Source organism: Harpegnathos saltator, unplaced genomic scaffold (genome assembly GCF_003227715.2).
Source record: "Harpegnathos saltator strain DR-91 unplaced genomic scaffold, Hsal_v8.6 scaffold184, whole genome shotgun sequence".
In the NCBI taxonomy this organism is placed as follows: Eukaryota; Metazoa; Arthropoda; class Insecta; order Hymenoptera; family Formicidae; genus Harpegnathos; species Harpegnathos saltator.
In genome coordinates this window covers 991,785-1,011,193 of record NW_020229966.1, presented here as the reverse complement: position 1 = coordinate 1,011,193, position 19,409 = coordinate 991,785, and the positions used below count along the sequence as shown (strand labels likewise).

General features: G+C 50.9%; 1 protein-coding gene across 2 annotated transcripts in view; it reads right to left on the bottom strand.

Annotated features, from left to right (window-relative positions):
- Positions 1-1,119: 1,119 nt before the first annotated feature.
- LOC105183169 (uncharacterized) overlaps positions 1,120-19,409 on the bottom strand; it is a 209,345-nt gene continuing 191,055 nt past the window's right edge. For both annotated transcript variants that reach the window (XM_025297717.1, XM_011141112.3), the window contains 2 exons: positions 13,016-13,434; positions 1,120-3,277 (listed from right to left, as the gene is read on the bottom strand). In XM_025297717.1, coding sequence (XP_025153502.1) covers positions 3,095-3,277; positions 13,016-13,434 — 602 coding nt within the window. In that variant the 3' untranslated portion in view covers positions 1,120-3,094. The remainder of the gene's footprint in view (positions 3,278-13,015; positions 13,435-19,409) is intronic.

Below are 19,409 nucleotides of genomic sequence, written 5' to 3'. Positions count from 1 at the left end.
TGTATGTATGTATGTGTGTGTGTGTGTGTGTGTGTATGTGTATCGCCTATAAATAAATACTATAGTCTTACACACTGGAATACCTCGACGGACAACGTCACGATCCTATCAATAAGGAGATAAAAAGGGAAAAGGCGATAGATTGCAATCGGGGCGAAGAGTAAGCGCGGCTCGCAGGGGACGAGTGCGTGCACAGAACACAGAAGCCTCGATAGTTTTGATCTCAGTCTGTGTGGCCAAGCGAGAAAACCCGAAAACACACGTTTCGCATCTCCTCGCTCACCAAATCAGCCTCTCTGGTCTACCGTTTCAGCACTGCAGGCAACCTCGAAGAAAACTCGCGGAACGAGGAAAGTGATTCCGTTCGCTCGCGAGAATTGAGACTCTCTAGATCGCGCGAGCGAACGTGAAAAAAACAGCGAGATGACCGAACACCGGCTGAGATCCGCGCCAAGTTCGAGATCGAAAATTACATTAGGACGCGCGCAAACAGAGCGACGGCTAAGTACCGTCGACGTCGTCGGTAAATGCGAAGCAGAATTGCGAAGCGGAGGGAACCGCGCGGAAGAGCGAAAGTAGCGAGTAGAGAGAGAGAGAGAGAGAGAGAGAGAAAGGGGGAGGGGGGAGTGAGAGGAAGGGAGAGGAGGGAGGGGAAAAGAGAGTGAATGAGTTAGTAAGTGAGCGAGGGAGTGAGTGAGTGAGTGAGTGAGTGAGCGAATGAGTCGAGAAACAATTCGCAGACAGGCGGGAAAAACGAGAGGCAGAAGGGTGGAAAGAAGAGTGAAGAGAAATATAGACAAGTTATTAAGAAAGGACACAGGGGAAAGAGGGAGCTGCTCCTTCCGATGTGCCGCGAAAGGCGTCCTGCATGCGACCAGGGCCGCCACTAATAGCTAAGCTACCGGAGATCATTTGAAAACTGTCCACGGGACTCGCAGCTAGCCAATTAAGATGCCGCGATCCTCGGCCTATCGATTATCTACTTTAACTATTAACACGTCGACTTATTACTGAGTGCTCGCGTGATTACTTTAGATAAATCCTCTATAAACACGCATACGCACATGCACAAACATACACACACACACACACACACACACACACACACGTACACGCACATACATACACACACATGCACGCACGCACGCACGCACGCACGAACGAACTCGCAGGTTGCTCCTCTGTCTGCCTCCACCTTACGCGTCCTCGCTCGTCTCTCTCCTTCTATCATTTCTCAACATTTTTGGAATTCACGTCACACCCCTCTCTCGACGTCTCCCTCTTTCTTCCTTTATATATATGTACATACATTCCGTCGGCACCGTAACGACATCTTGCGAGGTCCGATCGACCGTCTAGTGATAACTCCGCGCGCTCCCTCATCGAGTCCCATTTCTCTCCAGCGCGGTATCGTCGAAGGCGTCTCTCTCGAGGTCTTTCGCGGAGGATGCTCTTCGTCGTCTCTCTTTCTCTCTCCCTATTTCTCTGTCCTCTCGATCTCTCCCCAAGCAAGTGCCTCACCGACGAAAGCGTACCTCGCGAAACGTCACGCGGCGTGACGTCATTAAAAAAGAAAAAAAAAAAAAGAATCTCGCTCGAGAATCGGCCGAACACGCCGATGGTGTCGGCCGGAAGAGAGGTCGCGTTATCTACAACAAACCGCTCACACCGAAGAATCTCTCTCTTTCTCTCCCTTTCTCTATCAGCGAGACCAAGAGAGGGACGGACGCGCGAAGAGAAGACGGAGGATAAAAGGGGCCTGCGTGGGTGGTCCGCCCTTCTCTCGTTCCCGTAATCACACTACTTTATTTAATTCTCTTTATTTATCCGTAATGAGATCATCATTTGATTATTGGGTTTAATCCTCTTTGGATCTCGTCCTTAGCTCCCCCCGTCACCTCTAAATATAATACCTCTTCCTCCTCGTGTCTCGGTCCGATCGCCGCGTAATACGCAATTCGGTTACTTCCGTCCCCTCCCCCTTCCCCGTCGCCGGGGATTGTCACCCCCGAAACTACAACCCCGTCCTCCGACGTCCATCTACGTCGCATTACATGAAATCATTCGCGGGGCGAACTGTCGGCACCAACGCTACGCGTCCGAAGTAATCCCTGCCTGCCCGTCCGCCGCCCGCGCGCCCGCGAGAATGCATCCGGTGGACCTCGACGTCGCCGTCGTCGTCGTCGCTACCTACCTTTGCTTCGTCATCCGCATCGACGATCACAGTCGGAACTTGTTTCGTAGCGCACGACGAATCGACGAATCATGAGCGTTGATCGCGAAACGGGTAACGGGAGAGAAAAATTTCTTTTATATCTTTAAACATATTCCTTGATCCTTTTTAACAATCTTTTTTTTTTGTAATGGAAACCTGTTGTTTTTTTTTTTCTTTCATATGAATTCCACAAAGTCACCCGCGTTCCGAGGGAACACATTCAGCAATTTTGGACTCGTCGAATCATCCGGCTCATCAAAGAATCATTAATCGCGCGGGTCATCGCGCCATTTTCGTCATCGCGGTTTTAACGCTTCGATACTCTCTATCTTGGAATAATCTTTCCTTCCTTCACATCAAGCAATCGGACAGTCCCTCGGGAACCGATCAAAGTCGACCGAGCGCATTCTCGCGGCGGCTGGCGGACGAGCCGCGCCACGATACAAAAAACGGTTATACAAAATACAATCCGAGTTCTCGCGGCTGCTCGAACGAGAGACGGTTCGTGGATTCTCAACGCTCTCGCTCTCGCTCTCGCTCTCTCTCTTTCTCTCTCTCTCTCTCTCTCGCTCTCTTTTTCTACCTCTATGTCTCGATGAAATCCGTCGTTCGATCACGAAGAGAGACCCGGCCTGTGGATCTCACCCTCCTCTCGACGACGTCCGACGAGGCGTCCGATCGAGGATTCCGCAATACCGCTGGACCGTGGATCGCCACCACGTGAAAGAGTCGGTGGTTTCACTGACGGTCCGTGCGGTCCGCCGCCTCTAACAGTTTCCAAACGCCGTACTGCGGACACCGGGTGCCGACGCGACCGCTTGACCGGGCCGCAGGACCGCCGGTGTCATCCAGGACGACGGCTGGGCGAGACCGGCGCGTCTATCGTAGGCGGGAGACGAGTCTCCAGCCGAGATACAAGGCCACCGTTGCCCAGAGGGTCTCGCGCAACGGTGCCGGGATCAGCAGTGACAGCAGGCTGTCGGTGGACGACGAGTTGCTGTTGCGACCGCTCGACAAGCCCGAGCCGATCACTGGCAGCCGCGCCTTCTCGATCTCGGCGTCCTGCAAAAAGAAACAAGGCAGCGACGCCGCCCGTTCAGTACCGGATATTCTCTTGATTGCCGAAATTCTGATGTGAGTGTCGCTAACTTTGTCGACAGTGTGATCTTTTGCTCTCGAAAACATTGTACAATCGTAGGTATGTGTCTGTGTGTGTGTGTGTGTGTGTGTGTGTGTATGTGGTTTCGCGATATTCGTGAGTGCTGCCTAGGTGCGAATACAGATTCGCGTTCGCGTGGTAGAACGGACGTTCGTTCCGTCTGCGACACGGTGAAGTCGCGCGTCGAAATATAAAGCACCGGGGATCGAGTGAAATGAACTCGTAATAGGCAGCGGTCGGAACGAGCACTTAAGCCGCGGTACCGTTAAAACGTCCCGGCGAAAGCGGAGAACGGTCGGGAGAATCAAACTCGGTGAGCGAACAAAGTTTCTCCGATACTCTCGCGAAGATTCGGCCAAGGCGACCTGTCGTAAGTCCTTCTCGGTGCTTCCGGGGTGGCCGGGGGAGCCTTACGGGGTCGAAACGCCGGTGGGCGCAGGGTTAAGGGGTTTCCTAATTGGGAGTGTCCTAATTGGACGGAATTACCGACGATCCGGCACTCTCTCTCTCTCTCTCTCCCTCTCTCCTCCTCGTTCGCGGCTAACTCTCTTCGGTGAGGAAGAAGAAAAAAGGAGGAAAAAGCGGCACAGTCGTTTTATCGAGTTCCCCTTATCCCTGCGACTTTACACGGGGAGGAGACGACCGACGACGACGACGACGACGTCGTCGTCGTCGTAGAGGGGAAAAAATCGCGTCGCTAAAGTCTACAATGTCTAGCGACGGCCGGGGTAGTTAGTTCCCCCCGTCTCCTTTAGGAGCCCGCGCGCAAACCACTCGCTACGACGACGAAAAGAAGCGAGGAGGAGAGGAGAAAAAGTTCAATTAAAGTCTGCTTATTAACGACACTAATTACCCAATTAACTTCCATTTCGCTGCGCCGGCCGCCGATGCCGGCAGGCTACCGGTGTTGTCGGGTGTTGTCGGCCGTGCCGCGGCGGCGAGCTGCTTTGTGCCGGGAAATCGCGCGAAACGTTCGCGCGCAACAAGAAATTCCGTTAGGAACGCTACTTACGAACGATACTTATTACCCAATTAACTCGCGCTACCTCGGATGTGAATCCGAGGTGTAATGAGATTCGGCGCATTAGCCGCTGCTTGCGAGAGGAACTCGCCTTCGAGAGACGCAAATGCGACGGCGCTCTCTTTCCTCGAGTCAAGATGCAATTTCATCCTATTTTCGTCCTATATTCGTCCTGCGATATTCCGTCGCGCTTGAAGGGTCTTGTACAGACTACAAACGATTCGCCCAATGCCATTCGGTCTACGTTGAATCTTTCAATATTTTCTCTCTCCATCTCCGCACATTTATAATCTTTATTTTTCATTTCAATCAACAAAGTGTCAATCGCGTGTGATTTCTTTAGGACAGCAAATGGAATATATATATATATATATATATACAACTACCAAATATTAAATAATTTATTAAAAGCTAATATAGATAAAAACCAAATTAATGGATACAAGAAGTTTTGTTTCTTCACATTTTGTTTCTTCTTATTATTTGCTTATTTATTGGCACTGGCAGTGTATGAGTATATAAAACGCGTATTTATATATTTAAAAATATGCAATCGCCGCCTATGTCCTTGCATTTTGCGTCCGTTGTTTAACTTCTCGCTCTTGGCTGCATCATCATGACATTAGCTCGTGACATTGACAGTCACACAGACAAAATCAGGTCGACGAATGTGTTAGCTAACACGAGATGCAGCCAAGCAGAGTTCGATCGAAAAAGATTTCAGATTTCTTCGCTTGGCTTCTTGCTTTGTACGAAATCCAAAGCTAGTTTCTCATACATAAATGTACAAACAGCATTATTAGACACATAACTGTTATCTTTTTCTTTACAGCTTCCAATTAGCTCCTTTCAGAGCTTCTATTCTCACTAAATCTTTCAAATTAAAAAAAGAAGAAAGATAGAGAGAGAGAGGAAGAAAAGAAAAAAAAAGAAAAAAAAGGAAAAAGAAATAAGAATCCGAAAGAGATGAGAATAAAATGTGTTATATTTTCTCTTCATTCCTTCTTTAATTCTTATCTGATTGTTTAATGATTGTTCATCTTACATTCTCTATTCGCTGCGAAGCGAATTGTATAATTAATAACTTTTAATAACAATTATTTAATTAATAACAATTAATATTACCAACTGAAGTTAAGAATAGATATAAATCTTAATTTTAATATATTAATATAAATCTTAAATATTTTCAGATGACCAAACATTAAATAATCCTTGAACGAATACTTCTTCGAGCTTCTTCAACATCTTCGAGCATCTTCGACATGGGGAAAATGGCGGCAGACAACGATTTGCGGTATCAAGGTAGGAAATATAGTACTATATTCTTCATTGACTCTTCAAGTTCGACGCAACTTGCAGGGTCAATGTGGAATGAAAATTTCGACTCGGATCGCTAACCTTTTTGTCTTCGATTCGCCGGGAAGTTTCATTCGCGATATCAATGAGAATCTTGTTCTTCGAAATGCTCAGTTCAGTTTTACGCGTCAGTTTTCGCGCAGTCGACTAAGAAGATATTTCGCGGAATGCCTTTGGAAACATATACGTTCTCTGCAATATGTGCTTGAGTATATCTCACTCCGCAAAAATCGGGAAATAATGAGCACGTGAAACATCCATTACGTCGACCCAGTCAAAGTCCCAGAAAATTATCGCGGCTCTCGATCAGCGCTGGTAATAATCTCGCGCGAGAAAAAACGATCTCCCGTAACACGGGACGATTAACTCCGGAGGGTTCCTTTTGTTTCTCCCGTATGCCGTCCGCCCCTGCCCGCCCCCGCCCGCCGGCGTTATCTCGACTCGATCCCGCGACTTCCGATTCTCGTCTCGTCTTAATCCACTCGGCGTGACCGGACGCGCAATAATAAACGCCCGGGGAAAGCCCAATCGCCGGCCAGGCGGCGAGCTTTTATGGGACGACCATAATATCTGGTCAGTGTTCGAACCCCCGAAGGGAGAGTGCGTGAGAAAGACAGAAAGAGAAAGAGAGAGGGGGAGAGAGAGAGAGAGAGACCAGAACACACACGCGACTTCCCCAGGAAGAGGGAGTGCACGCTCTCTCGCAATCACGCGCGGGAAAAACATTCGATTCGTCGGCGCGTATATACAGGCGCGAGAGGAGAGATTATTTCGGACGAGAGCGCGAGGGGCGGGGGAGGAGTATAAGACAAGTAGACGAAAACGTCACATTAAGAGAGAATTATATGGGAGGGCTGAGGGAGGGAGCGCCCGTGGGAGTTCCGCTCGTCAATTAATAGTGTCCCTTCGCGCCGCAGAATTACTTGTCGAATTCGCAGGGCGAGTTTTCCCCGCAAAGGGAAAGCCGAGGGGAGCTAAGAGGAGAGAGGCGGATCACACGATCTTCGTTCGTTAATGTTTCACGTGCGACTGGCGATCGGCCACCTGCGCGTTTGTAACCGGCCGCGAGATGGACTTTCTCTATGACTTTGCGTCTCTCTCGACGTGCCTCGACGCATATGAAAAGCCGCGAAGAACGGGAGGAGGAGAGGGAAAAGGGGGGAGATATCGGCGAGATATTTTATTGCTCCATGGCGCGGCGGAAAACGCCTGCTTGAGCAACATCTATACCTGCTCGTCGGCGTGTGAGAGCGGCGAAACTCGAGTCTCCGAATTGTCTGTATTATTTCCTTCTCTTTTTCGCGAAGGATACGCGACGACACACTCGCATCGTTGACAGAAAGGGAATGGACATCGTCAAGATCGACGCGCGTATCGAACTTTCGCTTTTCGATAAGGGGAGGAAACGAGGAGTTGTTAACGACAACGAAACACAACATCGTGTCGAGCATGTTGAGAAACGGATTAGAAAGCAAAAGCGTAGAAAAGAGACGACACACGATGATCGTTGACGCGCTCGCGTCACTGCGCTTCACAGCGGATGAATCGTAAAATGCAAATTTCCCTGTGATTGCCCGGCGTATACCGATTCCACAATTTGCGTTGCGAAAACGCGATGCGCGCGGAGGAAAATGGGATGTATCGCGTTGCCGCGTTTCGCCGGCCGACGAGGAAAAAAGCAGAAGCCCCGCGCGAGCGATCAGCGAGCGGGACAAAAATATTCGCGTGCGCGCCTGTGGCCCTCGCCCCCTCCCCCCTCTCCCTCCCCGAAATAAATCAATTTGCCAAACGGCGGGAGATAATCGTCGTAGCGAGCGAGTGTATCGGCGCTCGGCGATACTCGGCCGCGCGCGCCCGCGGCGATTGATCTGGCGAATTGTCGATCGGCCGGCAAAACGGCAAGACGAAAAAAGGAAAAGGAACGCCAACAATTACGCTCACGGCTTTCGCGGGAGAACGCGATGCGAGCGATTAAACGAACCTCGTAATCGCCGTCTTCGTTCCGCCGCCGTCGGGAACGCGCCGCGGCGCGATATAGAGAGAACGAAAACGAATGAGAGAGAGAGAGAAACGGCGAGCTTACGAGCGCACGGTGCCGTGCCGTGCCGCGCGACTACTGGCAAGATAGATTATTGTGCAACGTAATTGCGCGGTTTGCCGTGGAAACGGCCAATCGCCTCGGCGCGCTCTACGGTTTTGCCGCGGACGTAAGAAAAAGCCGATGGAAAACAGAAGTTGCGGTCGCCGCTCGTTTGTGTGCGCAGACCCGCGACGTGCGCTCTTCTCCGCGTCGGGGACCTCCGTTCGGGAGATGCGACGCGATACGGATGCACCGGCGGTTGTGAGAATGAGAGAAAGAGAGAAAGAGAAGGAGAGAGTGCGTCGCGAACAAGACGCGCGATCTATCTTTATCACTCCCTCTTTCTCGCTCTCTCTCTCTCTCTCTCTCTCTCTCTCTCTCTCTCTCTCTCTCTCTCTCTCTCTCTCTCTACCTTTCGTTCGCTTTTCTCAGCGGAGGGTTCAGTCGCTCCCGACTCCTGTGGACGAATAAATTTCTCACTCGCCGCATCGCGTTATTACGTTATTATTATCCCACGCGCGCTCGATCATCGTTAATTATCGCAATCGCCCCCTGATCGAAGATTCGAGGGCGGAGGTAAAGCGGCAAATCAGCAGACGATAACCGGCAGTCGCGCGCACCGACAGATAGCACTCGTTATCGTCGAATCGCGGAAATTACTCTCGCGCGACTTTCACCATTTTTCGCGAGCTCGCCGCCGCTTATCGAGCGGATTATTGTATGCGTCTCGTTGATACATGTATACACACACACACACACACACACACACACACACATTTATATATGTACTATGCGCGGCGTATGTACGGAATATTATATAAATTATCGGATAAACAGCGCCGCCGGGCGAAATGTCTGAAGCGGCGCAACATGATAATCATTTTCTCATTTTCAATAAAACGCCGCACTTTTCTCCGCGGCACTTCTCGGTTCGCGCGCGAGGCGGAGAAAACGCGGCCCGGTCGGAGGGGGGAGGAGGGGGGGAGGGCGGGGCGCGGTTCGGCTCGCCATCCGCGTGACAAAGCGTTGCAAATTCGCGCGCAGGTTACGCGAGGTCGCGCGTCCCGCGGGAGTATCAGGAGCGCTCGTTGGAGTGCGTCTCGCGGCAGGCGAAGGTGAAAATAAGACGTGAAGGAGAGGAGTTAAGCGGTTTGCGTGCGGCTACGGCCGCGGACCGAAGAAATATCGGTTTTCTTGCTCGACGCTGGGCCCCCCCCCCCCGCCCTTTCAGCGGCCGCGCCGCCACCGCGGTGCTCCGACTTGCGCCATCGCGAGAGATCCGTTATCTCACCGCGAGGAGGTTATACTAATGTATCAATTTGCGCGTCGGTCAGGTCGTTTAAACAACTAGATAAATGTCAGGCGCGAGACGCGGCGCGGCGCGGCGGGGCGGATACACGCGCTGCTTCGTCGCCGCGCGTGAGCGAGAGAGCCGCTTGAATCCGGATCGCTCTGAGGATCCCGCCGTCAGCGGAGATCTTGTCTACGCGATCGTGTCTCGTCTCGCGGACAGCCGAATTCTCGAAGAGAGCGCCGCTGATCAGTCTTTCCGCCCGGCCTCTCTCTCTCTCTCTCTCTCTCTCTCTCGCGACCGGCGAGAACGCCGGGCGCGAGGTGAGTCCGCGGGTTGTTACTCCGCGCGTTTTTACGGCAAACGCGCGCCCGCTCACCCGTAATTCTGTATTACATAAAGACGTCGGTTAGCGGTAGACGCGACCCTCCCCGCTCTCGGGGGTCAGCGAAAACGTGGCGAGAACGCGCATGGGTATTCGATTACCGAGAGAGCGTTTGTTAGAAGTGACGACGATCGCGCTCGGTCGGGGTCCTAATCGAAAGAGCAAGATAGGCGAATCGCTCGCGAGCGCGCTCGCGATAGAAGGAGCGAGTAACGGCGGTAGGAGGAGGTGGGAGGGAGAGGGAGGCGGCGGGGGAGGGGGGCTCCGATTGCATGAGATAATTGAAGATAATTTTCTCGGCCTGTGGCCACGGCTCGTGCTGCCATGCCCACTTAACTTTCACGTAAGGGGATGTGGCCACTTAGCCGCTACATGCTCGCTTACTCTCCATGCATATGTAAAGCACCGTGCGGTCGGTGGTTTCCCGTGACGAGCAGGGAAAGGGGCGACAGTGAGAGAAAGAGCGCGAGGGAGAGAGGAGCGTGGCGAGGAAATAGTCTCCGGTCGCCCGCGCCGCGCCGGGAGAAAGAAAAGACGCCGGTGTGAAAAGTCGGCGCACACTTCGCACCTCGCAGTGGCGCTGAATTAATTAGCGCAGATCCCGCGCGCGCGCGCGCGAGTTGCCCCTCGGGTAGCCGCGCGATAGCTTCAGCGGTAGGTTCCAGATGCGGGTGACGCTTCCGTGAAAGGTCGGTGAGAGGAAGGAATGACGCTTAGATCGGCACTCTTTACAGTTCTGAAAGCTCGGGAAAGCAGAGACTCGGCAGAGGCCGGCCGCCCCGGTCGATGATGCATTCACGGGCGAAGCTCGTAGGTGCGAATAGAGCGCGCTGGAGATGACGTATGGCGCACCTGTTGTGCGCGGGGAAGCATCGCGCCGAGGGTGTCGCGTCAAGTCCGACGCGAGCGAGACGCGCCGCGACAGTTCGATCGCGATTCTCGCGACGCGAGATGCGACGTGGATTTTTTCTTTTCTCGCGTTTTACGAGACGACCGTGCATCGGGCGCGTTCCGTTGCGCATCTCCTCCGTGGTATTAATCTGACATTTCAATTTCTCCGGGCGGGCGCGCGCGCGCGCGCAAACAAGAGGAGAAAAGCGCGAAGGCGACGAGCGAGGCCGTTCTCGAGGCGAGGAGATCCTCGGCGATTCGTATTTAACAACGACAGGCGTTCCGCTCCTCGGGTTACCGCCGAGGCACTCCGATCGGTAACCGATCTCCTACGGACGGCCGAGGCGGAGAGAGATTTCTTCAATTTCACGGGTCTGTTCGCCCCCTTCAATTACCGGCACTTAACCAGCAATAATTAGACGTTCCGGGATTGGGTATCACGCCGGCGGAGCTTTAAAGCGGATAAAAGCCAGCCGGAATAAAAGAGAAACGCCCTTTCCACCTTGTTCATCCTCACTCTTCCGTCCCCCACCCCCCGCCTCCTTTTTCTTCCTCCTTTTCCTATTAGTGTCCCTCGCACTCCCCCGCCGCCCGTTCACTCTCTTCCGAGCCGCGACGGCAAACGAGAGTCGTCGAGTGAGCCTGGCGGGAATTTCCTCTCCTACGTCGATATATATTCGATCAAACGAACAACCGTCCGCCAACCGTCGAGGAAGTAATCGGAATCTTGCCGCGGTGGATGGGAGGCAGGAAACCGCGCTGGTAATGAATCTTTTGGCGAATCTTTTCCTCAGCCGGCAGATATTCGGACGAGCGGATCCGCGAAAGGCTCGATTTCTCTCTAATGAAGCGCGGGGACAATCGTTGGGACGTCTCTCTTCTCCCCCTTCCCCCCCTCTCTCTCTCTCTCTCTCTCTCTCTCTCTCTCTCGTGTTCTCTTGAGAAACAGCGGCGAACGAACGAGAGAATCGAGCAGAGTTGATTCGATAATACCGCTTCGTCCACCACCGTTAATCTCGAGAATGACGACATCACGCGGCTCGCGTGCTTCCACATTCGAAATATCACGCCGATTTATCTCAACCCACTCGTTTGACGGGCCGCGAGCGCGTTCGCTCTGCGCAATCGCCACTTCCTTTCTTCCGACCGCAAACACGAGCGGGAACCGTCGTAAAATCCCGGAGCAGGACCGCACAGCCGACGATACATATTTGATCGAACGATCTCCGCTTCGCTTACAAGAGGGCGGGTGTAGGAGAGGGGCCGGGAGGCGGGGGGCGGCTTTTGATGAAGTGCCAGTGGCACACGGGGACATAGACACGGGGGGCAATACTAGACGTCTCGGCGGTGGCGAGCCGATATTTATTGCGCCCGCGGGACCTCGCGCCGGCACTCTGATATAACTAAATTCGCGTTTATGGGCCCTCCCCTCCCGCCGCGACGGTAGTTTCTATCTTTCTTAAGGAGAAAACACACCTAGAGAGCCGGCACGGGGCGCGTTAAATCACTCGCGGGGGCTATTAAATCCGAGATATCGCGAGGAGGATCCGAGTGAGAGAGAGAGAGAGAGAGAGAGACCCCACGTCGGTGCCTGAGATCGATTCTCGCACGTCGACGGCGCCGCCATCGCGGTGAGTAGATAAAGATTTATCAGGTCGGACGGAGAGGTACGTGGAAGGCTCGCTGGGTGCACTCGAGGTGCGAGATGCGTCCTGTTCGTTTTCGAAAAAGTAGCGCGCATTTTCGGAACTTGAAATAAAGACGGGTGTACAGTCAAGATTTAGTGGAGAAAAGAATCAGCGCAAAGTATTGCAGGCAGCGTAGTAAAAAAAAAAAAATTAACGAATTCGACAAGCAGGCGCTGGTCTTGGACTCTTTTGGATTGTCTCGAATTTTGTTGGACGGTTTGGAGACGGGTTGAAGCCGTGATCGCGCTTCGACTGCGTGTAATGCGCAAATGAAGCAATAGGAACGCGGTATTCTCGCGGGGGAGCGAAATTTTTCAGACTAAACAACGATCGCCGGATGTTTTCTCTCTCTTCCTTTCTCTCTCTCCTCTCTTTCTCTCTCTCTCTCTCTCTTCCTCTCCCGTGCGTATTCGTTACGTTTTATAATACCCCGTGACGCAAGGGTGGCTTTATGACGAATAAAAGCCTTCATGGGGAAGATGAAATTGCGACGCGTGGAGTGAAAAGTTACATGATGGCTCCGGTGCGTGCGAGGAACGCGCGCTCTGCAATTTTTATGCCGGGCGGTTTACACCTGTACTCCTCTCACCATAAACGCTCCTGTATTATGCCATCAACGCGGCGGTGGCGGTGGCGGTGGCGGTGGCAGTGGCAGTGGCGGTGGCGGCGGTGGTGGCGGCGGCGGTGGCGGCTCGTCAAAGAGCGGGTAGGAAAGCGATGATAACGTCGGCTTGTCTATCGTGAAATTAACGACGGGACTTCGCGAAGAAATCGAAGAAAGAAACTACTTGGATAAAATGCGCGTCGCTTAAAAGTACGTCCGTGAGTCGTTATTTAGGACGTCCTTATTTCGCGAATGTTAATAACGTGTGTCGCGTGATTGATTCTTGTGTGAACGTGTAATAACGATGAGAGCTCGCACTGACCTTAGTCTTGGACGCGTGGAAGTCACCGGCGATGTTCCTGAGATTAGCACCCACGCTCGCCCACTGCCTCTCGTTGAGAGTCTGGTGGCCGAGGTGGCAGCAGCAGGTGCTGCCGTTGCTGCAGATCACCTCTATCGGGCCCTTGTCCAGGACCGAGCTCTCCGAGGCGAGCCGTCTTCGTGGTCGTGGCCTTGGGCTCGGCAGCGGTGCGCCACTCTCAGGGAACTGGAAGGTCGCGTCTCTCATCGGGCTGTTGGGGACGGAAACGGTCACCTGGGGCGACGGCGGTGGCAGCTGGTCCACTGCCGACTGCACCAGGTCGGGCAGCGGCAAGTTCGATAGATCCTCCGTGCCGGGTTGCACCAGGATCACCAGGTGCTGCCGGGAAGCGTAATCGCCGGGTCGCCGTGGTGCCCGATCTATGAAGCAGAACGTAAACCTTCCGTCAAGACTCCTCACTTTTGCTGCGCGACATATTCTTATATTGATATTCTCTGTATGTGTTATCTAGCTGTTATCGCTTATCGCAAGTCTTTTTCAATAACATAACAAGTCGCAGTTTTGCGATTCGTTACGACACGCCTGGAAGAAATGATTGATTTTTGACCGAACAATTGGATCGAGAAAATGTGGATTGAGGAATTGACATTTGAAAAGTAGATTTAAAGATTAAAAAGAAAGTTCAAAGTGAGTTAATTCAAGATTTATAAGTCTTTATATATTCATATTTTAGAAATATTTAACGAAAAAGTAAGTTGAACAGCTCGCTTTTGTACTGTTAATATAATCGGGAAAGGAAATTATATTTTTTGCGACACAACTCGTCTCACATACTTTGTTCGTCCAGTGTCGAAATTCTCATTCGTTATCATCGTTCTCATTGTTCCCATCGTTCGTTTATTTCCAACCGAAAGTCTCGATTGACGAAAGAGATTTCGATTGACAAAGTGGAATTCTAAAGGATCTTTAGATTTAAACATATAAGATTGAAAGATTTAGAGAATCAGATTTAATAGCGTATAAGTATCGCGCAATTAGTCGACATGATGGAAAAACTGGGGCACCTTTTCGTCGGTAGCGGGACAGTCCGCTTTCGAATGCACTTTGCTCTGTGTCGCTACGACTTTTTTATATGAAGATATCGACGAGCGGCGAATCGTTTGATAAAAACTGGGACCCGGCGACAATGTTGCATGTCGCACAGAAAAAAGCCCGAACGCTTCGGACGCCCGTAACTCGTCGAAAAATCGACGTAGAAACGCGAAACAAGCGCCAATCTCCTCGGTATTTCGCGCCCTCATGCTCTTGTTAAGACACCTATTCACGTATCGTAATCACGTGCTATATTCGCTACGCCGTTGCAATAGACCCCGAAATACACGCGAACGCGCAAATAGAAAGTGTCGGGAGGTAAAAAATATCTTTTTCTTCTTAAAAAAAAAAACACTCGTGTTTTATTCGAAGAATTTAATATTGAAATGTTCGAGTAATATTTAACAGTGTCACATTCTGAGCGAATTAACACAGACATCGAACACTATAAGAACGACTTTGTTAAGCAATGATCGCTTTAAATTGAGATAGAAATTACATTAAGAGGCACACCGTGGCTATATTACGCGAAACTGCGAGTTGAAACGAGGTGAGATATTTATATTTCAGCAATGGCTAAACCGATCGAGGTTTTTTCAGTGCCAATCGATTCGGCCTTAAAAAATAGGAAGAAAAGTGTCTTTGTGTTTTTTGTATACGTTGTCTCTAAATGTAGATATTTTAAAATAAAGTCCAAATCACGGAAAATTTCGATTCAGTAAAAAAGTAAGAAACGTTAGACCGCAGAGGAGAGGGGATTTGTGCATCTCACTTTTCCGACACGAGAGACGTTACGAGCGCGCTGAAGAAGCAGTGAGTGCGAGTGAGCGAGCGATAGAGAGTAAGAGAGAGAAGAATATTGCTAGAATACAAGAGTAGAAATGTGCGAGAAAGAGAAAGAGAGCGAGAGCGAGAGAAGCCAAGATTTTTTGCATTAAATCTTTTTTATTGCATTGTTATAATAACTAATTTATTATAATAACAAGTAAAATAAGCATAAAACTCAGTGTTCTAGTAAATAATGAAGACACTGTTTTTGAAGTACCGGACTGCGTATCATTGGGAGTTTTCGATACATTTATCTTCAGATTGCAAATCGCTCTCATTTGCAGAGTTGATGTTGAGTAGAGTTTTTCAGTTGATGCTATTTTATTGTTATATCATTTTTTTTGTAGAACAGTTTTGTAGAGTTTTATTTATAGTATTCAATAGAAGAATGTATTGTTAGAGATATAAGTTTTACTTGTACAAACTTATTACTTGTATAACGAAAATAATAAATTATATTGCCCAAAGATACACGCTCAGATGCGGTACGACGCACAGTACTTAAAGCGTAAACATTGCCGTTTATATCATTTCTTTTGCAAAGTAGTGTTGTAGAGTTTTACTATAGTTATAAATTTTACTTGTAAAATTTTACGTTACGTATATAACTTGAAAAAAAAATAATTTTCAATTTCTAAAAATAACACAATACGTGTTGCGCGTGTACTTGCCGCTTCTTTTTACCTTCTTTTTTTTTAAAAGGTAAATTTTATGCAACGTTACGGGCTCTCTAAGACGCTTTGTCCCGGCGGGACAAGGTCGCGCGATTTTGAAAACAACATGTTCATAAGTACGCAACTGCCACGACCGCTTCCATTATTGTTTACGCCGCGGCGGCGGACGGATCGGCGGATCGCCGCGCGTAATAATTTCCGAATTTTCACGCTCGACCACAGTATATGCGCGCGTGTAACGTGTAATATTCGTGCGTGTGTGTGTGTGTGCGCATGACGATCTGGAGCATCTGGAGCAATAGCAGTGTTTCATGGTCTTCAAAGGTAAACTTTTATTAGTGAACTTGGTTAAGTTGAAGAAGCTAATTTGTAGTCTCGAGTCTTTGTATTCTTGATGCGGGGCGTATTTGTCGCTGTAATACTAATGAAGAAACTCGTTTATTGTTACAGATCCGCTGGAGTTTGTGGCCACGCGATAGATGCCGGTTACCGGGACGCAGTTTCGACGGACGCCGATGCCGCACCGGAGGATCCGGTTCGGGCCGAGCAGAGTCAGCTTGAAGGTGAGGTTCATCGTTTGTTTGTAACACTTCTTCTTGATTCATTGCGATCGAAAACCGAGCGCGATTGGAATAAAAGCCGTTGAATTACAATGGCAAAGGGCCAACGTTTGTATGCGCGCGTTCCCGCGAACTTAACCTAACCTAACTTTTAACCTCACGGTTTAACTAACGAAACTATATTCTTTGTTACAGATCCGCAGCAGAACGTGACTGACTCTGTCTACTGTGTATCGGTGAGTCAGAGAAGAAAAGACATTTTTATGGTGATGGGTATTTGCAATATCTCGAGCAAATCAATGCGATTTAATTATACTTTTTTCACACATTGCTCGAAATAATCGGGAGATCGTGTCTTTCAATGACCGTATTACACAACAGAATCTTTAAGATATACTGTATATTTCTCTCTTTTATATTTACTCTGAATCATTAGAAGATACAGATATAAACGCTTTAGTTTGTTATTATATTGAAATCAAGATATGGAATTATTTGCTGCGATTCAATCAATATAACTCCTGCTTCGAGTAGTGTGTAATGTAAAATTTGATCAGAATTGCGCCATCGCACGTGATTTAAATTTACAACACATGTGGGGTGGGTAATCGCAAGTAGCTTTTTACCGCGAGGAAACTTGCGTGAACTTCGCAGCAGATGAGACTTCGACGTTCAAAGCCACGTGGCCAAATGTTCCCCCCTCGTCACGTCGCGAGACGCGAGAGTGCGATACACGGAGAGTAGTTGTCTCATCTCGCAGTAGGCCGCAATTTCTTCGACGCGAGCGTTACGTCTGTTATGCACGGAGTTGCGAGCGCGCGTTGCCTCGTCGGTCACGCTGTAATACGCAACAGTCGACAATCGCAGCGACAGACAGACAGACAGACAGACAGACAGAGCGAGAGGGAAAGAGAAGGAAGAGGCGTCACGCAGACGGGGCGAACGAATAAGCGAGCTCGACAAATATATGTCGGTATCTTCGCTCGGAGAACGTGCGTTATCATGCGCTCCCGGCAGACTGCCTGTCTCGCGACTGGACGTGTATACGCGCCATTATTTTTTATCTGCTGCGACCGCGATTTCGAAGAACGGTCCTCATCGATAAAGACGTCGTCGTCGTCGTCGTCGTCGTCGTCGTCGTCCGTCGTCGTCGTCGTCGTCGTCGTCGTCGTCGTCGTCGTCGTCGTCGTCATGTCCGCTACCGGGACACGCTCTGCACGCGCTCTTCGTTCCGCTCGCCGCGCGTCGTCGCTCATCCGCTGCTTGCCGAGATACGTTATCATTTGACGCAGCAATCCCATCGAGAACGAGAGAGCGAAAAGGGAAAAAGAGAAAGAGAGAGAGAGAGAGAGAGAGAGAGAGAGAAAACGATTGCGTCGTTTTTCGCCGCTCGAACGTAGGGGAGGCCCCGAGTGTGTTTACACGATAGACATAATTAAATATCTATCGAGCCTACAATTGATGTCAGATAAGACCACAATACACCGGTAGTTGCTGATCGCGTTTCTTGTCTCTGTACAGATAACGAGAATCATCATTCTCCGCAGATAACAACCGTAGGAGAGAGAGCGAGAGAGAGAGAGAGAGAGGGAGGGACATAAAGACACCTGTCGCGCGTTACAAAGCAAGATCGCGATACCACAACGCAGTGGTGGCGGCGGCGGCGGCGGCGGCTCCTCCTGGCCGCCATCGTCGTCGCGGCAGCAACCTTGAAAGCGCATCTCGCGCGATTCCACGCGAGTGAAAGCATCCCCGCGGAAAGGCGCCTACCGTGCCGTGCGGTTCCAGAAACATTTAGACACGGCCACTTTTCATCCCGCGCGAGATGAATGCGCACGTAAACGTAAACGTGGCCGCGGAGAGAGCCATGCGTGACAAAATAACAATTCCAGCCTAGCTCGCGGCCGTCATTGTTTCTCGGCCGTTTTCTTTCTTCATCCGCTTCTTCGATCTCCCTCCATCGTGTATTTCTCTCTCCGTCCCTCCTTCCCCCTACCTCCCTCCCTCTCTCTCTCTCTCTCTCTCTCTCTCTGTCTCTCTCTCTCTCTCCTTCCCTCTGTCTCTCGCTCGCTCGCTCGCACGCACGCACGTGGTTGCATCCTTGACATTTCGAGTAAACGTCCGTAGTGGCTCTCGGAGCTCTCTTTCACTTGTGCAACGCGCTCTCGTGTGCATGTGCATCGCGGCGACCACACATCGTCGCCGGGCTGCGTTCGATTATTAAGCACGCCGCTGCTGTCGCGATAGTCGCGCGTTAACTTCGGGAGACGCGAGCGAGTGAGGGAGAGCGCGCGCTTTTCACCGCTTGCAAAACATACGCGAACGGCGCGCTCAGAAGCGCGCGACGCCCCGTTGCTTTCTACTTGCTTTTCCAGCGAAATGTCACTCGCCGGCGACGGCGACGGCGTGAGAACGCCCGCGCGCTGAAACCTTTGGAGAGAGATTTATAATAATCGGGCTCTCCCTCCCTCCCTTCCTCTCTTTCTCTTTCTCGCGATATTTATTATTCCGAACTGATGCGCCGAGGGATTTACATCTTAACGCTCGCGCAGTCTTCGTCGGGCGAAAGAAAGAGAGAAAGAACGAGAGAGGGAGAGAGAGAGAGAGTGAGAGATTAACTGTTCGTTCCTCGGATTCGCCGCGCAGATCTTCTGATCGACTCGCACGGTCGAGCGTCAGAAGTTGTAAATCTGGCGGCAGCAACGTATAGGTGTGCATCTTGTAACGTGGAAATTGCAAGAGGTCGATCGATCGTCGGTCGATGTATGCGAGGCGGAGGGAGGGCAGGGGAGAAAGGATAGGTCGAGTCGCGTCTCAGAATTTCGTGGAATTTTCAGAAAGGCGCGGGAGCGATTCGTCGTTCGCGTGTTTCCGCTCGGCAGCGTCGCTCGTTATCAAAAACGACGACGGCTGCGTTTCGTTCGCCGTTCGCCGTTCGGCCGTTTGACAGGAAAAGCGCCAGACTATCGCGCGGGTTTTCGTATCACCTTTGTTCAGCGGCGTACACCGAAAGCTCGTCGCCGGGCGAATCGCTGAAAAGGGCGTAAAGTTCCGCGGCGGCTCGCGCGACGTATAAAAGACCGAAGGCTTTTGCCCCGAGCAAAAAGTGCAGCGCGCACGTGGCCAACACCCGCATGCACTATTCGTGGTCTCTCGTGTGTGTGCGCGCTCGGCCGTGTGTGTGCGTGCACACATGTATATTTGGATCGAGCTATGTGCGCCCTCCAAACCGCCGAGAAG